The 20,376-nt window shown below is 46.7% G+C and overlaps 1 protein-coding gene across 1 annotated transcript in view; it reads left to right on the top strand.

The window, feature by feature from the left end:
- Positions 1-4,835: 4,835 nt before the first annotated feature.
- The window catches only part of LOC309548196 (chymotrypsin-like elastase family member 1), a gene marked incomplete at its 5' end in the record, with an annotated part of 43,661 nt that continues 28,120 nt past the window's right edge, over positions 4,836-20,376 (top strand). The window contains 3 exons of the mRNA XM_082248151.1: positions 4,836-4,874; positions 7,109-7,263; positions 7,439-7,566. Coding sequence (XP_082104277.1) covers positions 4,836-4,874; positions 7,109-7,263; positions 7,439-7,566 — 322 coding nt within the window. The remainder of the gene's footprint in view (positions 4,875-7,108; positions 7,264-7,438; positions 7,567-20,376) is intronic.

Below are 20,376 nucleotides of genomic sequence, written 5' to 3'. Positions count from 1 at the left end.
GGACCATCAGGACAGTGTCCACAGGACACACATGGACTTTCTCAACAGATCCCGTGTCCAGATTTATTCCCACTCGCTTGCCTTCTCAGGACGAGAAAAGAAACGTTTTGCTCGACTATGTAAGCACTTTGGTAGCTCAGGGCGCAATAATTCCGGTGCCCGTGCAGGAAAGATTCCAAGGCGTGTACTCGCCCCTCTTTCTAGTACAGAAGAAGAATGGATCCTGGCGCCCTGTGATAGATCTCACCTATCTCAACAGGTTCATCAAGAACGAAAAGTTCAAAATGGAAACCTTATCTACTATCCAGAAAGCAGTACTTCCAGGAGACTGGCTAGTGTCAATAGATCTCAAAGACGCGTATTTCCATGTGCCTATAGCAGTAAACTTCCACAAGTACCTTCGTTTCGCGGTAGAACATCAACACTTCCAGTTCATCTGCCTTCCTTTTGGCCTGTCCACATCCCCAAGGGTGTTTTCCAAGGTCCTTCTAGCTGTGGTGGCTCTAATCAGAACAAAGGGTGTACGTCTACATCACTACTTGGACGATCTTCTACTGTTGTCACAAGACCGGGATCAACTTTTGTTCCACAGGGACCTGGTCACTACAACTCTCATGGAGTTCGGGTGGTTGTTGAATCTTCAAAAAAGTCATCTGGAGCCCTCTCAACATCTGGTCTATCTAGGGGCTCAATTCAACACCGTTCAGAATACACTTTCTCTGCCTCTAGAGAAAATCCCGGTGGTTCGGGAGAGGATCCTTCCAGCCCTCTCATCCTCTTTTCTGACGGCATCCCAGTGTCTCAAGATCATCGGCACAATGGTCTCGACGGCCCCTATGGTCAAGTGGGCACTGTGGCGAATGCGGCCCTTTCAGAGGGGCTTCCTTCGGCAGTGGAATCCGGAAGATCACGATCAGCATATCTTTATTTCCCACAGCATGAGGAGCAGCTTATTTTGGTGGCTCCAACGCAAGAACCTGCTCAATTGCCATTCTCTAGTCCCCATCACATGGGTCATCATTACAACCGACGCCAGCAACTCTGGCTGGGGAGCCCATTGCATGACAGAGGTGGCTCAAGGGAAATGGCCCCCGCAAGCCCACTCCCCGGTTTCCAACGTCGTGGAGCTTCGTGCGGCTTTTCTAGCTCTTCAAGCTTTCCATCATCTAATAGAAGGCAAATCCGTACTTCTTCGAATGGACAACACCACGGCAGTGGCTTATGTGAAAAGACAGGGCGGTACCAGGAGTCTCTCCCTTCTTCAAGAAGTAGACCCAATCATGACATGGGCCCAAGCCCATCTGTCCAACATCTCGGCGGCCTACATTCCGGGGCCACAGAATGTTCAGGCAGATTTCCTTTCCAGAGTTCAGTTGAATCACAACGAGTGGTCTCTCCACATAGACTCATTCAAGTGGATTCTGTCCCTAGGGGTCTCACCAGAAGTAGACCTGTTTGCATCTCCATGCAACCACAAGCTAGTCCGGTACTTCACACGCAGCAAGTGTCACCAAGCATGCGGAACGGATGCTCTGACCGACAGATGGGAATTCAGCAGGGCATATGCTTTTCCCCCATTTCCCATCATCCTCAGATTTCTTCAGAGACTCCAAGCGGAAGATGTGGAGATCGTCATGGTAGCCCCTCACTGGCCGAACAGGCCCTGGTTCCCACTTCTCAGCTATCGGAGCCCGATTCCCCTGCCCATCAAACCAGACCTTCTCTCGCAGGGAACAACATTACACCCCTGCCCCGCCTTGCTCAGGTTAACGGTCTGGTTCTTGAGAGGGAGAGGTTGGAGTCACTCGGATGCCCTCCTGGGGCAATCCCTACTTTAATGAACTCTAGGAGACCTAGCACGAACAGAGTTTACTGTAGAGTCTGGTCTAGATTCTTGGAATTCACGTACCCGGAGGGAAATCATTCCCTGAATTTCGGAGTTCAAGAAGTCCTGAAGTTCCTTCAAGCAGGTCTGGATAAGTCCCTATCAGTTGGGACTCTCAGGGTGCAAATATCAGCCTTATCGGTGTTCTCAGGGTTCTCCTGGGCCAAGCATATACTCATACAACAATTCTTCAAAGGTGCGGTCAGACTCAGACCTCAGAGGAAGCCAAGGTTCCCAAAATGGGACCTTCCCCTTGTCCTTAACGTCCTTTCAAGATCTAGTTTGTCGGACTCCATTAAAGATCTTACCATTAAAACAGCCTTTTTAGTAGCAATCACTTCAGCTAAAAGAGTTTCTGAGATCAGTTCTCTTGGTTATAAAGAACCTTTTCTCACGTTTTTCCCGGACCGAGTAGTCCTAATTCCGATGCTCAATTCCAATCCGAAGGTATCATCGGTTTTTCATGAGAACCAGGAGATTGTACTTCCTACCTTTCGTTCTTCAGAGGATAATGAACCTCATCCCTTGGATGTAGGGAAAACTCTTATGGAATATCTCCAGTCAATGTCTTCTTTCAGACAATCGGATAATCTCTTCGTCCTTTTCTCAGGCAAGAATAGAGGGAAACGGGCCTCGTCAAGGTCCATTGCGGCCTGGATTGTGTCTGCCATTCAGCGAGCTTACTGTGTAGAGGGTTTGGCTCCTCCGGAGGCGGTGACAGCCCACTCGACGAGAAGCATCTCAACGTCCTGGGCGGCTTCACATCATGTTGCACCAGAAGTAGTCTGCAGAGCAGCTTCATGGTCTTCTGTAAATACGTTCATGACACATTATTGTGTGAAGCCAGCCTCCTTATCTTCAGTTAATTTTGGCTTGACTGTTTTGTCTGCTAATAATTTGAAGTAAAATTTGATTTGAAACATTCCCACCCGTGTGGTTTGGGCTAGTTATTTCCCACACGTAGGCTGCCATGGAGACTGCCAGGAAAACGGAAAATTCCTATCATACTTACCGTAATTTTCCTTTCCTGGTGGTCTCCATGGCAGCCGGAGTTCCCACCCTCTGGTCTTGGATTCGGCTAAGATATGGAACACTGGCTGTGCCTGCAAGCTGAAATTTATAGAGGGGGGTCCTATACCATTGGAGAGGAGGCGGGGTTAACCCACACGTAGGCTGCCATGGAGACCACCAGGAAAGGAAAATTACGGTAAGTATGATAGGAATTTTCCGTTATTCTGCTACATATTTTTGGTAAACAAAATCCCAAAAAGGGTATATTTATTGGTTTGAGCAAAAGTTATTGCATCTACATTTTTATGGCATTTTCATTTATTTATTTATTTTTTTTACTAGTAATGCCACTTGACACTTTTTTGGCTACCAGTGACATTATTACAGTAATCAGTGCTAAAAATATGCACTGTTACTCTAATAATAAAACTGGCAGGGAAGGGGTTAACACCAGGGGCAATCAAAGGGTTAAGTGTATCTCTAGGGGATGCTTTCTAACTGTATGGGGGATGGACCCACTGGATGAACACAGAGATCCGTGATTCTGCCTAGCAGGAACACAAGCTCAGTGTGTTCCTCCCTGGCAGAACAGTGGTCTGCTTTGTTTACATCAGCAGATCACGATTTTACCTCTCTGGGGAGCGATCGCAGGTAGACAGCAGACATCGTGTCTCCTGGACCCGCTGATTAGCTTCCCCTGTGGCCAATAGGCGCATGTGCACCCACTGGCTATTGTACGACACAACATACAAGTACGTCATTTTGCGCAATAGAGCTGACTTGCCGCAATATATATATATTGTGGCTGGTCAGCAAGTGGTTAATACAACAAATATAATAAAAACTGGCTGATTGATATGATCATGGAGTTACAGATGCCACAATTCATTTCTATTTGCATACAGATCATATGATACAATTTAATGAGAGTTAAGCCTAGTACAAAATACTAACAGCTCATGTCAGAGCCACTCTACTAACAATCTGATGTTAGTGCAGTAATCTCCTCTGCTGTCCTATTGTGCTCTGATAGGGAGATGCCCCCCCTCCCACACTCCTAGCTGTCAGGGGAAAAACTCCTCTGGTAAGGGCATGAGAGAGGCTAAGGGTAAGGAAAGACAGTCTCTGATGGTAGGGGACTCAATTATTAGAGGGACAGAGAGGGCAATCTGTCACAAAGACCGTAAGCGCGGCACTGTATATTGTTTACCGGGCGCTTGGGTTCGGCACATCACAGATCAGGTGGACAGATTATTTGGTGGGGCTGGGGAGGACCCAGCTGTCAAGGTACACGTGGGTACCAATGACAAAAAATTAGAGGGAGATGGAGAGTCCTAAAAAACAATTTCAGGGACTTAGGAGCTAAATTGAGGAGTAGGACCTCCAAGGTAGTATTCTCAGAAATATTACCGGTACCTCGAGCCACGCCAAAGAGGCAGCGGGCGATAATGGGAAATTAAGTGGCGGAGGAGCTGGTATAGAAAGGAGGGGTTTGAATTCCTGGAGCACTGGGCCAACTTCTCAGTCAGTTATCAGCTCTTTAGCAGGGACAGACTGCACCTAAATGGGGAGGGTGCAGCTCTGCTGGGAGAACTGAATTTCAAAAGAGACAACTTCCCTAAATTGCGCTCTTTGCTAGATCATATAGATTGGGATAATAAACTAGGAACAAAGAGCATGGAGGAAAAATGGGAGTGCTTTATAAGTATATTAAATAAAGGTATTGGCCAGTCCATTCCAACTGGAAATAAGTTTAAAAGTGCTAAAATAAATCATGGGTGACTAAACTTAAAATGTAACAAGTAACGTAGAAATGCATATAAAAGCAAAAAAAAAAAGGCCTTAAAAAAAACAAGGCTGAGGGGTCATTGTCAGCATTCCAAAGAATGCAATAAGAAACCTAAATGTCAAGTACCAGGTGCTGGAGGCCAATGGAGAGATGGCTTCCTTTGAAGCTAAGTTCCAGATTCCCCTGAAGGTGAGACAGGAGGAGTCGGGCACAAAGTAGCACAGGTTGCCTGCAAGGTTGCCTGCTGAAGGACTCAGGGATACTGCTGATGTACTGAGTGAAAGCTGCAGGCAGGTGGTGCCTGTGAGATGAGACAGGTCTGCGGGAACGCTGATACAAAGGGATAGTCAGTTTAAGCCAGGATCCGGAGCAAGGGGGATAGCAGAGCAGACTTGGTCAGATGGGGAGCCAAGGTCAAAACACAGGAAAGCAGGCAGAGAGAATCCGCAAGACAAGCCGAGGTCAAGGTCAAGGTGGCAGACAGGAGATAAGTTAGGAACAGCTGGGTCGGTAAGGAAGAATCACTGAAGCAACGAAACACAGGAACACAGAAAGCTGAAGATCAATCAGCAACTTCAACCATTGACAGGCTTCCTTATATACAGTAGGCCCATGTGAAGTGCTGGTGGAGAAACTGGGTCCTAGAGTCCTTCTCCTGCCATTGATGCCCTGACGGATGCTGGGTCCCTCTTTTCCCACAGTTACCGGTGGTGGAAGAGGATACACTGTTCCTGGAAATGGATCAGGAATGGCTAGCTTGAGGAGAGACGTGTGAAAAACCAGGTAGATCCTATAGTCGAAGGCCAGTGGATCTACTTCACGTTTGATTGGAAACGGACCAATGTATCCTAAGTCCAACTTCTTTGGTAGGCATGGCAGTTTCAGATTGGCAGTTGACAGCCATATTTCATCCCCAACTTTAGGGGAAGGATTCTCCCCTCCTGTCAAAGAATCTTTTGTAGTTAGACTGAACTTCTCCTATACACTCTTGGAGGGTTTGATAATTGTGCTGTATGAAGGTGAGTCTGCCTTGTACAGCCGGTACTACTGATTCAGGTATGGTTTCTGGCAGGGCAGAGGGATGGAATCCGTAATTGGCCCAAAATGGGGACTGGTGGCTGAAAGTAACGAATTGTTAAAGGTGAATTCTGCCAGTGGTAGTAAAGGAGCCCAGTTGTCTTGGGAGAAGGCTGAGAAACAACGCAGGTATTTCTCCAGAGTTTTATTCGTGCATTTGGTTTGCCTGTTGCTTTGAGGATGGTAGGCTGAGGACCGACAGAGTTCCACTCTCAGGGCTTTACAGAGGGCTCTCCAGAACCTAGAGGTAAATTGTACCCCCGATCCGAAACATTGTTACTGGGTAAGTCGTGGAGTCTGACGATTCCCTTAATGAAAATTTGGGCAGTCTCTGCAGCAGAAGGTGTGCCCACCATAAGCAGGAAATGGGCCATTTTTTACAGGCGGTCCACTACTAACAGGATGGTAGTAAAATCTTCCGATGGTGAAAGATCTACGATAAAGTCCATGGAGATCATTTCCCAGGGGCGGTTAGGGATATTTAGGGGTCTTACCAATCTCCAGGGCTTTGTTTTGTCACCCTTGTTGCGTAGACACACTGTGCAAGATTTGACATAGGCTCTGCAATCCCGACTGAGGTTAGGCCACCAGAAGGACTGTTGGATGAGCTCACCAGTTTTACAAACTCTTAAGTGTCCGGCTAACTGGTGGTCATGAAATGTCTTAAAGAAGTTGTAAAGTCAGAAGTTTTTTTAAATGAATGCATTCTTTGCATTAGGATAAAAATCCTTCTGTGTGTAGCAGCCCACCCCCCCCCCACCCCTTAGCCCATAATACTTACCTGAGCCCATCTCTGTCTAGTGATGGATGTCCATGAGTCCCTCGGCCGTCGAGACTTCCCCTCCTGATTTGCTGAGACACAGCAGCAGAGCCATTGGCTTTAAGAACTAGAAGCCTTGTTTCCTGAGGTAGGAAGACCTTATCCTGGTGCCAGAAAAAAACATCTTGTTTTCTTAGCGAAGAATTTTCAGTTTCTGAGCATATTGCAGAAGTCCTTTAAATCCCCGGTCTCAGGCTGGGCTGAATTAGTAAAAAGTTCTGGGCAGAGAGGATGCTGCTCGGGTAGATCGGTAGATTCAGGGAACATCCAGGATAAGGCATCTGCCTTCCCGTTCTTGGATCCTGGTCTGTAAGTTAAATGGAAAATTAACCTGTAGAAAAATAAGGCCCATCTAGCCTGCCAGGGCCTTAGGCATTTGGCGGACCTCAAATACTCGAAGTTTTTGTGATCAGTAAAGATCATGATTGGGTAACTCGCGCCCTCCAACAGATACCTCCACTCTTCGAAGGCTACCTTAATAGCCAGAAGTTCTCTGTCACCCACGTCATAGTTCCTTTTGGCTTAGCTTAGTTTCTTGGAGCAGAAGGCTACTGGATTCAACAGAGCTTTGGGACCCAGACATTGGGAGAGCACGGCTCAAGTTGCCACTTTAAAGGCATCTACCTTGCGAAAGGGACGAAGGGGAGTGCTGGGTCTGGATGTTGTAACACCGGAGCGGAGGTAAACAGGGTTTTTAGCTGTTCAAAGGCTTCTTGGGCTTCTTGGTTCCAGAGGAAACGAGTATGGAGGCGAGTGAGCTGAGTAATCAGGGCGATGATGGTTGAGAAGTTCTTGATAAATCACCTATAGAAATTAGCAAAGCCTATAAATCTTTGAACTCCTTTTCTGTTTGAAGGTGTGGGCCATTCCAGGATAGCCAAAACCTTCTGTGGGCCCATGGAAATCCCCATAGTGAAGAATATGAGCCCAAAATTGTATGGATTGCTTCTGAAATTCACATTTCTCTGCTTTGGCAAACAAGTCGTGAGTTCGCAGAGTATTTAGCTTATTTTTGACATGGTCCCGGTGGAGCTCAAGTGAGGCTGAGAAGATCAGTATATCGTCCAGCTAGACCAGGGATCTTCAAACTATGGCCCTCCTGTTGTTCAGGAATTACAATTCCCATCATGCATAGTCACGTCTGTGAATGTCAGAGTTTTAGAGTGCCTCATGGAATGTGTTGTTCCCCAACAGCTGAAGGGCCGTAGTTTGAGGATCCCTGAGATAGACGATCAGGAACAGGTTGAGGTACTCTCTAAAATATAATTCACCAAGTGCTGAAATGTTGCGGGCACACTGCATAACCCGAAGGGCATCACCAGGTATTCAAAGTGACCGAAGCATGTTCATCCCCCTCTCTGATGCAAACCAGGTTATAGGCCCCCCTCAAGTCCACCTTTGTGAATACTCGGGTTGCTCAGGATCTCTGAAATAACTCCGGAACCAGGGGAAGAGGGTACCTGTTTTTGATGGTGATTTTGTGGAGTTCTCTGTAATCAATGCATGGCCTAAAGGAGTGGTCTTTCTTTTCAACAAAGAAAATGCCTGCCCCGGCAGGTGAGGACTGGAGGAGGGATAGATGAATCCCTTGGCTACATTTTCATGAATATATTGCCTGAGGGCCTCCAACTCCACCTCCGACAATGGTAAGATGCGCCCAAAGGAAATTCAGCTCCAGGAAGCAGCTCGATGGGACAGTCATAGGACCGGTGCATTGGAAGGGTATCGGCTTTCTTTTTGTCAAACATGTCGAGGAAGTCATGGTAGACAGAAGGAACAATTCGACTGGTATCTGTTGAGGATTGAATGGTCAGGCATGTAGGAGGATCGGCATGTGTGGGAATGTATCTCTCCTAAAACAATGGAAACCCAACAGACTTCCTTCCCATATTGTTGCTCCACCCTCTCCAGTGGTTGTGGATGGCTCATTCAGAAGAACTTTGACTCACGACACAGCCGTCAGGTGGAACGGGACAGCCAATTGAAAAATTTCAGCACATGGACATGCCCCCTACCCTATAAATAGACCTGAGCTGTCGGCCATTTCACATTCTGCTTTTTGTCAGCGTAGGGAGAGGTCTGCTGTGTTCATGAGGGAGAGATTGCCAGACACAAAGTCCTTTTCACTCAGGGCTGGTATTTCGGTATAGGTCTACTACAGCCTCTTTTCAGGTTAGGGACAGGTGTCCAGTCTCTGCTTTAGGGCAGCTAGAGATCGGCAGCAGTGACACAAATCGCTCTGTTAATGTCCACAAAAGTCATTTAAAGGGCTGCGATTTTTTTGGTATTGGTGTGCAGTGCACTATATAGGGGGGAGGGGGGTAATCCACGGTATAATATATTATAGTGGATTAGTATTGTGTGCGCTGTGTCCATCTTTCTTACCAACAAAAAATATACCTGCTCTCGCTGGTGACGGGAAGGTCTGATGGAAAGAGAAACAGATAAGTAAGAAGAGGTAGATGAAGTAGAAGTCCAGGAAGAAGGGGCTAAGGAACCCTTACCAGGTGAGGTTGTGGGTCGGACTGGGCATGACCGAAGTTGGTGATCAGCTTTCCCACAATAGAGACAGAGTCCTTGAGAACAGCGTTTCTTTCGTTCTTCTTCCGTTAGTGGACGACGAACCATGCCTATTTGCATAGGTTCTTCGGATGAGGAAGAGGACGGAGAAGCAGAAGGCATAGGCCCTGGGAAATCCAAGGACTGGAGATAAGCTGGGGCCTGTCTCTTTTCTTCGTTCACGGAAGCATCGGTCTAATTGGATGACTAGAAGGATCAGACCCTCCAAGGAAGTGGGTACCCTAACCCTGGCTAATTTGTCTCTTAAGGCCTCGGATAGGCCTAGTTGGTACTGTTCTATCAGGCCAGTTTCATTATAACCAGTGTCAGACGCCAACTCCCGGAAATCTATGGTGTAGTCCTCCACAGGTCTTCTTCCTTGCAGAAGGGAACGGAGGGCTGAGCGAGCAGTGGAGGGTCTCAAAGGGTCATCATATAATGTGCGCATAGCTGCAGTAAAAGAGTCACAGGTGTCCAATATTGGGCTTTTTGAGCGCAGGATTTGGTGTGCCCAGGTTTGAGGTTGACCTGACAACAAGGCAATGGTTGTGCAGACCTTCACATAATCATTGGGGTAGGTGCATGGTTTTAGAGCGAAAAGTAGTTCACAAGCTTAAATGAGCAAGACAGGACAAAACAAATATTTACATGGATCAATCATGCAATATCTGATATTGCATGATTAGTCCATGTAATTATTTGTTTTGTCCTGTCTTGCTCATTTAAGTTTTGCTTTACTTCATAGAATCGGTTTAAAAATTGTTTTTTCTCCTGAAGAAGCGGCTCAGTCCGCGAAACATGTAGAGAAAAACACTGTGGAGATATTCCGACTACCCTCCACAGCGTTGTTAGTTCTTAAACCATTACCAGTTATTTTGACTGTATGTAACTTCTGGTAATTATTGTCACTATGTATACTTGTTGGCTCTGTTTTTATACTAAATAAAGTTATGTCCTTTTAAACAATGATATCTTAATTTTATAACCTTCAGATATTGGTACCCCAAAAATCCAGAATGTCCCCCATTCACCCTATTCCCCCTTCCTATTGAGTACCTCTATAACTGGGGAGTTTGAGGTCTCTCTTATCCCTTTACCCCAATTTTTTGATATTGTCTATTGTCTGGAAGTAGGTACCACCTATACACGGATTATCCTAGGCATTCAATACTCCCTTCATTGTTCATGTTGAAGAAGCACGGTGTTACTGGCTTGCAGATCTTAGACGGGTTGAGCCAAGGCTGTCATCTGTTGGGTGAGAGCAGCAATAGCTTCGGCTGTTCCTGCGGGTTTCATTTTTTAGGCATGGTTATTATGTCACACCCACCTGGGGTCCTGCAGTGGAGAGGGAACCCAGTTGCAGTGGAACAGCACTCCCTTACAATCACAACCCTCAAGAATCCCTGGAAGTGGGAACAGGGCCCCGTAGGGTCTGTGGTGGCATGGTGGCCTCTAATAAAGAGGAGGAAGTAAAGTCACAACTCTAGAGTCAGGTCTGGCAGGCAATCAACGAGTATCAACCTGAGGAGGAAAGGATCAGGAACCAGGAACACAGGCAAAGCCACAGCAGACACACAGGAGCAAGGAAAATAACCAAGCACTGACTGGAAGGTGTGCTTGGTTTATATAGGGAGCCAGGATCACATGACCCGCCACCTCCCACCAGTAGGTGGGGCAGACAGGAGCTATAGAGGGAGGTCAGAGACCCAGCGCCATCTTGATTTGCTTCATAGACCCTGACCTTACTAGATCCGCAACTCTCCTCTCTCCCTCTGTGCAAGACACTGGAACGGCATGGTGGCCGCAATCTTGCCACAACAGTGTGCCCTCTGCGGTCCTCAGAGGTGAGAGGAGGAGAAGAAACCACCACAGACCCAGAGGAGGTGTCTATGAGGATGGCAAGCACCGAGACTCTGTTGTGAGAACGCCGCAGGCGCCCAGTCGCAGGTGAGTACGCGGCAGTGCCATGACATGCTCAGAGCATCGCTCCCGCAGGCCCCTATCCAGCTGGATGGAGACTTGACAAAAGAGCCCCTAGTGTGGCAGTGCCTTGGTCCTGACCAGCTCATCCTTAAGGGTTTTGGATAAGCCTAAGTGGAATTGATATTTCAAAGATGCATCATTCCATCAGGTGTCAGATGCCCATCTGCGGAATTCTCCGATATAATCCTCCACCTGTACGAGGATATGAAGGGCAGACGGAGCAGTGGTGGTTCTCTGTGGATCATCATATAAGGCAGCCAGGGCTTCAAAAAACGTGGTGACCGAGTTGAGCACCTTATCCTTTAGTCCCAGAAGGTTATGAGCCCAGGATTGTGGTTCATCAGAAAGGAGAGAGATGATGAACCCAACTCTGATTGTCTCAAGTGCAAAGGTTCTGGGTTGCAGGGCAAAGTAAAGTACACAGGCATTCCTGAAGGCCCTGAACCTCAGTCGGTCCTCTGAGAAGCGCTCCGGAGCGGGGATTCTGGGCTCTGGAGGAGGCAGTACCACTGCAGGTGGAGCAGCAGCAGCAGAAGTGGAGGTTGCAATCGTGGGGGAGGAGCTTGTAACTGGGTTTGGCTCAGCAGAAGTCACAGACACAGTGAGGGAATGAAGACATCTTTCAAGCTGGAAGTAGCCATCTTGAAGGCTCTTGACTGCTTGCTTCCAGTGGCGGCTGGTGTATGCAGGGCGCAGGGGCGTCGCCCCCCCATTCATGCGTCCGGCCCCCTTATCTGCATGCAGGGACGCCGGATGCATGGAGTTCAATGGGATTTTTTTTTTTTTCATCACCTGATTAGAGCCAGAGGCTCTAATAGGGCGATGCAAAGGGTGGACCCCGGGCGCAGAGCAGTGTGTCCCGAGCCCACCCATTGTGTGACAATAGCGAATGAAAATTCGCTATTGTCACACCGATCCTCCTCCTGGCCAATCAGGAAGCGCGTCCGATATGCGTTTCCTGATTGGCCGCAAGGCAAACCCCTTGCCATTGGCCGAGGAGGAGGCGGGAGCGGAAGAAGACGCGCCGCCGGTCACCTCGGAAGAAGCCGCCCGCCGCCGCTGGACAGAAGCTGAGAGCCACCGCTAAAGAGCAAGCAGAGTGGAAGGTATGTGTTTACCTGTTGGTTGATCGCTGTGTGCCAGTGCAGCCCTCTCCTTCATGCCTCTCAGTCAGCAAGCTGTCATTTCTCCCTCCGGTATTCCCCTCCCTGGAAGCCTGCTGCCACTCTGCCTGCTGGGGGAGGGAGGGATGCACAGCTATCAGGACGATCAGCTTGTTGCAACCAACTCTTCTTCTACTGTGAGTCTGTGACCATTTGATTAGGATCTAATTTCGTATGCTCAAGGTTGTCAACAGGATGAGCTCTATTCAGTGTTTAAAATAAACTTATTTCCGACTTTATTGAGCTTTGGCATAAGTCATATCCAATCTGCTCATTCAAAGTGTGCTGATCTCATTCCCACATTCATTTAGGAGTATGCCTGTACTTCTCTTCATCACTGTATTCCTGATCCATCTGTGCTATCATTGTATATAGAAGAGTCTAAGGTTATAGCGGAACCTGCAGAGAGGACCGCACTGGTCTCTGTGCATTAAAAGGGGGCACGATGATCTCTGCATTGAAATGGGGGCATGCTGGTCTCTGTGTATTGAAAGGGGGCACGCTGGTCTCTCTGAATTGAAAGGGGGCACGCTGGTCACTCTGCATTGAAAGGGGGCACGCTGGTCTCTCTGCATTGATAGGGGGGCACGCAGCGCTGGTCACTGTGCATTGAAAGGGGGGCATGCTGGTCACTGCATTGAAAGGGGGCAGGCTGGTCTCTGTGCATTGAAAGGGGGCACGCTGGTCTCTGTGCATTGAAAGGGGGCATGCTGGTCTCTGTGCGTTGAAAGGGGGCACGCTGGTCTCTGTGCATTGAAAGGGGGCACGCTGGCATCTCTGCATTGAAAGAGGGCATGCTGGCATCTCTGCTTTGAAAGGGGGCACGATGATCTCTGCATTGAAAGGTAGTACACTGGTCTCTCTGCATTGAAAGGGGGCACCCTGGTCTCTCTGCATTGAAAGGGGGCACGCTGGTCTCTCTGCATTGAAAGGGGGCACACTGGTATCTCTGCATTGAAAGGGGGCACGATGATGTCTGCATTGAAGGGGGCACGCTGGTCTCTCTGCGTTGAAAGGGGGCACGCTATACCTTGATTACTGAAGGCCCCTTTCACACTTTTGTGACCTCAAAGTCACGCAATTTTTTACAGTGTTTTTTGCCGCAATGCCTATTACATTTTTCTGTTTGCGCCCCCCAAAAATTTTGAGCACCAGCCGCCACTGCTTGCTTCAGAGCCGTCATCTGTTGACAAAGAGCCTCCAGCATGGAAGCACCTCTCCCGGCCTCAGACATAATGGCTGATTGATACTGTCAAGTACCAGGTGCTGGGGGACAATGGAAAGAGGGCTTCCTTTGCAGCTAAGTTCCAGATTCCCCTGAAGGTAAGACAGGAGGAGTTGGGCACAAAGTAGCACAGGTCGCCTGCAAGGTTGCTTGCCGAAGGACTCAGGAATATTGCTGATGTACTGAGTGGAAGCTGAAGGCAGGTGGTACCTGTGAGATTAGACAGGTCTGCGAGAACGCTGAGACAAAGGGATAGTCAATTCAGGCCAGGATCCGGAGCCAGGTGGATAACAGAGCAGACTTGGTCAAGTGGGAAGCCAAGGTCAAAACACAGGAAGGCAGGGAGTCACAATACCTAAGACAAGCCGAGGTCAAGGTCAAGGAGGCAGGCAGGAGATAAGTCAGGAACAGCCAGGTCGGTAACAAAGAATCACTGAAGCAAGGAAACACAAGAACACAGGAAGCTGAAGATCAATCAGCAACTTCAACCACTGACAGGCTTCCATATATAGGCCCATGTTAAGTTCTGGTGGGGAAGCTGGGTCCTAGAGTCCTTCTCCTGCCATTGATGCCCTGACAGATGCTGGGTCCTAGATTCCATCTCCTGTGCCCAGACAGTAAATGGCTAAGATATAACATGAAAGGCACATAGCAGAGGAGAGTAAAAAAAAAAAAAAAAAGACATTCTTTAAGTATTGTGAGAACTAGCATCAAAAGTAGGACGTTTAAGGACACGGCCACTTGCTTGTCCTCTTTTTAAGGGCTTTTCATGCCCATTTTTATTAAAATAAAGTTAAGCAAACACAAACATAGGTTTCCCTCAAAGGGGTTTTCAGCATTTCCTCTACATCAACATAAACAACATTCAGCCCTTCTGGCTTGTACTTGCAGCACTACCTTAACACTCCAGGCCCTTGTCTGTCTCCTACAGACTGTTCACTGACCAACTTGCTGCACTGGCTCCCACATTGAGCCCTCCTGACACCTGGGACAGACCTCCTGTCTGCCGGGGTGGGGCCCAGAACCATTGTCAGGTCACTACTAAAAGCCCAGCACACACCTGACCAATTAGTATGCTGGCTGTTTTGAATACCTGGACCCAGGATTGGAGATTTCATCCCACCCGGATCACTTAGAAATCTCCAGGCTCCAGGTCCCAAAATTGACTTTAGAAACCATTAGGAAACTGAAAAGCCAGTTTCCTCTTCATGCACAAGCCCACTGGAGCCCCTCAACCTGTCTGGTTGAGAATTCTGGGTCAAAATCACGTTCTAGACCCTGACAGGGCAACGCTCTGCCACATATCCCCCCTTGTTTTAACCCAGGATGGGGCAGGACACACAAGCCCAAACCTTCAGCTGTGCACTTCTGTGCCATCTATCACCCACATGTGTCTGTTCCTGATCAACATGACTTTTAAAGGAAAACTCTATCGCCTGTATTGTGAGGTGACTTCCCCTGTGCCCCCCTGCCGTACTGACTTGGGCTCTACACAGACATCCCCATGACTATTGTCACGGCACTGCCGCGTACTCACCTGCGTCTGGGCGCCTGCGGCGTTCTCGCAACAGAGTCTCGGTGTTTGCCGGTCACAGAGACACCCCCTCCGGGTCTGCGGTGGCTCCTTCTCCTCCCCTCACCTCTGAGGACTGCAGCAGCACACTGTCATGGCAAGATGGCGGCCGCCATGCGGTTACAGTGTTTTACACAGAGGGAGAGAGGAGAGTTGAAGATCTGGTAAGATCAGGTTCTATGAAGCAAACCAAGATGGCGCTGGGTCTCTGACCTCCCTTTATAGCCCCTGGCAGCCCCACCTACTGGTGGGAGGTGGCGGGTCATGTGATCCTGGCTCCCTATATAAACCAAGCACACCTTCCAGTCAGTGCTTTAATTATTTTCCTTGCTCCTGTGTGTCTGCTAATTGCATTGTCTGTGTTCCTGGTTCCTGATCCTTTCTCCCTCAGGTGGATACTCCTTGATTGCCTGCCAGACCTGACTCCAGAGTTGTCGACCTTACCTCCTCCTCTTCATTAAAGGCCTCCGTGCCACCACAGACCCTACGGGGTCCTTTTCCCACTTCCAGGGACTCCTGAGGGTCGTGATTGTAAGGGAGTGCTGTTCCACTGCAACTGGGTTCCCTCTCCACTGCAAGACCCCAGGTGGGTTGTGACAACTATTTACAGGTGTGCTTCCAAAAGCAAAATCTTTTCTTTGGGTTCACACTAGTCATTTTACTATCAGTGAATTTACCAAGGACTTGTTCAGTTTTCTCCAACCCTTTTCTCTTTACCTTTAAAGGGGTCACCTTCTTAAACACCTTTTTTAGCAAAAGGAAAACCCACTTTGATTGGGGTGACACCGGTCCCTCTCTGCCATCTATTTACGGGGAACCTCTTACTGTCCAAACTTAACTTCGCTTGTTTCCCCATGTACACTGCATGCTTTATTTCATCAGTTTCACCACTAACACATTTATCACAATTAATTTCTCCAGTGTTCTGCCAGGCAGCGTCTGGAGAAAAATCGCACAAACTAAAGTGGTTGTCTACCATGACAACTTCACTATCAACCCACTCCCCTGGCAATTGACCCTCTTCCAGCAACTGTCTTGACATCAAATCACCATTGCATAATTTCCCCTTTGGGTTAATGACCCCTATGAAATCACATATACTTGTGTCCCCTTGCACTTCCGCCAGACTTCTGTCCTGTCCAACAGTACTCCAAAGTAAAAGAGATAAAAATTCCGCGCTTATGGATGTAAGTTAGGCTGCAGCCTACCCCAAAATATAGTCCAATGGGCTATATCGTACAGTAAAGAAATAAACGAGGTAAAATGGCGCTGCCTATTAAAAGGTAAATATATACTATTGTGGAAGGGGTTAAAATATCGTGCAATAAAATACAAGTGTGCAATTATATGTAAAACACTGTGAATAAACCTATGTAAAAATGTTGTATGAAAAATTATATAAAAGTTATCCAAACATTATTTTAGAAATTAAAAATAAAAATAAAAATAGACACATAAGTTGTGAGCATAAAGTGATATGTGCAATCAATAAAAAATGACAATAAACAAAGTGCCAGTGTAAAATATCTAGTGAAAACACCAAAAGTATTAAATATATATATATATATATATATATATATATATATATATATATTAACTCAAAAAAGTCCAAAATCAGTCCATAAAGTGCTTGCAAAAAAGTGCTTCATAAACCAATGGTGCTTCAATATTATTCGAGGGGTGATCCCGGTGATAAGTGTAGGGTGAAGAAAAACATGCACCCCTCCAGTATATCCCGCACTCACCAGAGATATATACCCCTACAGGGGTAATAAGCTTTAGGATAATAGCCTCTTTCCTACGGATCCTAGTAGTGGGCTCTTAGGTAGAAATATCCCTGGGTGTCCCCTCTCAGCGCGGTCAGATGTTGCCAATACACAAGATCACCATAATATTCCTCTCTCAAATGTAGGGAGATATCCCGAGGTAGTATGTAAAAAGGAAGACCTCATATAGTGATGTACCGTTTAATTTATTTATTAGGCATAAAATCAAGAATCGTACTCACATTTGAACGAGGTAAAACAGACATAAGAAGCAGTAGGTGCCGCGAGTCCCTCATTGGCGGCTACTTCTGGGACGCTATGAAAACCAGCGACCGGATCTGCGTTCCAGTGGGGCGGAAATGACGTAACCATGCACGACGCGTTTCGTCACAGCTGACGTCATCAGGTGCGTAAAGTCACGCCATTCCCGATTTCTATTTATGTTGAATGGTTACCAGGCAACCGGACTTCATAAACCAATGATTAAAAAACACCAAAAGATGTCGTCTGTTGCTAGGCAGAATAGTAGTAAGCCTCTTCCGCAAACAATTCAATTGCCAATGGAAAAATGAAGGTGGCCAATAGAAAAAATCTTTTGAAACAAAGCGGTGCTCTGCATAATGTGTTGTTAGGGAAAAATGGAAATGTTAAATCCCGTGGGAAAAATAGAATAAAACCATGGGGAAAGGAAAGTATATACTTTCCTTTCCCCATGGTTTTATTCTATTTTTCCGTGGGATTTAACATTTCCATTTTTCCCTAACAACACATTATGACAAAGTGACTCTCATACAGAACAATACTAGGAGGCAACCTGGCAATGCACCGTGCGACAATTTCCAACATGAACAACATGAAAGGCATCACAGAACTCCCATATTGGCCACCTTTGTCATGTACAGCCTGTAATACCCAGCTCCAATTAGCAGTACTTCGCAGTACCAGCTCTCCCAAACATGCAAGAGACAACAAGGTATACACTGGCTGTACCTTCTAGCATTCTAATATTTCTCCCAGCATGTCTGTCATAAAAAAGCACCATGATTCTACACATAGGACCTTCCTGGGGTCCTTAATATTCCTGGGGACGTGGAGAGACTTATTTATTGGTGCCTTAGAGGTGGTGGTTCTTAAAAGGAGTTCCTCCCTGCTGGAGCTATTCAATACAATAATCTGGTGTTCTCCCAGAGCGCAGTCAGGTGCGAGATTCACCACAAAACTCTGATGCTCGGTGCCAATGATCTACATTTTATTTTTATTATTTATTTTTTATTTTTTATCCCAGGTATGACATGTGTGCCCTCATTTGGTACCACCGATCGATGCCCATCGATCACCCCACTCAAATGGATAGCCCCCCTCTCCCTTTCCTTGTAATTATCATTGCTGTTCAATGTAATGTTCAATGCATAATTATCTCCTTTATTTACTATACATTTTTAATGTTTGTACCATTTATGCACATTGCAATCTGTGACCAGGATAGGTCTAATTGCCCGGGACTGTCGTATTCCCCTCTTGCCTTCCCAAATCCACCCGGCACGGGGAGCCCCAGAGCACCCTTCTCTGGGGACAGACAAAGACTTTGGGGATTACCATCCCCCGAGATCTAAGTCTCATCTTCGTGTCGGCGGCTACGGAACATCCTGCATTATACCCATCACGTCACAGGTAGGGTGCGCGCGCAGTCCATCAGCGCGCGCATCACCGCCTTCACGCCGACCTGGGATTGGATCGGTCCGGAGATGTGCGCGCAACTTCACCGGCGCGCGCATCGCTTCCTCGCTCTGACCCGGTCCCATGATCGGCGTCATGACGCACGCCTGCGCCATTGCGCATGCGCGGTGGGCTATATATAGCCGGGGATTTCCAACAGGGCGCCACTTCCCTCCAACCGAGGGACAACGCGGACGCCCTAGGACATGCTCTTCTGGACCCATACCACTTCAATCCAGCCTTACAAATCGTAAGTTTTCATCCAATCAATGCTTTATTTTTGCATTGTTGGATGTACTTTAGTCACAAGTGCACCAAATGCCTTTCTACAAGGCTGATCAGCACAAATATTCTTTCACCTTAGAAATAACAGGATCCATGACCAGGGCTCCCCCTGCTGCTCTGAACCTGGAACTCCCTTATATGTAAGTCTCAATATGTTTTCACACCAATACCATTTAAAACAACCATACTTGTACCGTCACCAACCACATTCCTCTACCATGCAGGCTCAATGAAAAGCATTCTCCACAGGCCTTCTAATTAACAAATTTGGATCACAATCAAGTTCTTCAACTGTAAGTGACCAGCACCATTTTTTACAGTGCTCTCAGGACAAAGCTATTGAAATTTTTAATAAAAAATAAATACATTTTCAAAATATTGATCCAATATGCTATACCTTTAGGCCAACCAGAAGGATCCCCTCCATGTGATCCCTATGCTATGTAAGATAAGGATCCCCTCCATGTGATCCCTATGCTATGTAAGTCTGCTCAACATATATTTCCTATATATCTCTTATCTTAACCATATCAAACTGGCAACATTACCATCACCCAAATCATATCATTACAGACAGCTACTCCACTGAAATCCCGTGAGAATAGTTTTGGAAGAGCAATGGGAATAGTACAACCCGGGACCTAACCGCCTTGGTCACTTGTATGTGTTTACTATATATATTTTTTCACTATTTTTTTCAAATAGTGTTATACTATACACTTCAATATACATTTATTACATTTTTCAGACATGGTGAACTGTCTCCGCTTCCTTGATAAAGGCAATATACGCCGAAACGCGTCGGAAGTCTGACAAGACACACTCTCTCTCAACAAGCTCACAATTCTGAGCCCCACAGACAGAGTTTCAAAAAAGTCACCATTTTCACCTTGTCACCTTTCGTTCCATTCTCACCTTCTCACATGGGTCTATAACCCATTTGCACCATTGGTATTATATTATTTTGTCTGTATTTATATATATTTTTTGCTTAAACAGCAAATTTTTCTAAATAATCTCCAATAAATATAATATTTTATTAAGCCCGTAAAAAGTCCCATTTCCTTTGACCTGAGGCATCAAAATGTTTTAATACGTTTCTCTGGGACGTTGGCTACACCAACTAAGTTTAGGTATCAGGGATCGCATCTTTTTTCTCTCGTGGTAATACATTTTTAACCACAACATTTTTCAGTACCCCCGGCCTCACCACTGTGAGCAGAGGGAGCTTTATTCAAGACATTAACCTTTACATTTTCATTGACACACAGATTAATTCTTTATCACTATAAGCATTTTCACACATTTCAGTTTTGGCATTTAACAAATTCTCATCACCAGGTTCAAGTACCCTCTTGCCCATCAGAGCGGCACCATGGTTGTCTCGGGCAACCTATAGCTCCAACACACAGAGCTTTTCGTGTATCAACTTGTCTGTTTGCTAATCTTTTTATAAAATGTTTAAATATATCTCTTGTCCTTGAGGAATCGTGGACAAACTTCCCACCTGCTATCACCTGGAAA

This window comes from Pelophylax lessonae (genome assembly GCF_965119305.1).
Source record: "Pelophylax lessonae genome assembly, chromosome: 2".
NCBI classification, from domain to species: domain Eukaryota; kingdom Metazoa; phylum Chordata; class Amphibia; order Anura; family Ranidae; genus Pelophylax; species Pelophylax lessonae.
This window is presented reverse-complemented; position numbering and strand designations above follow the sequence as displayed.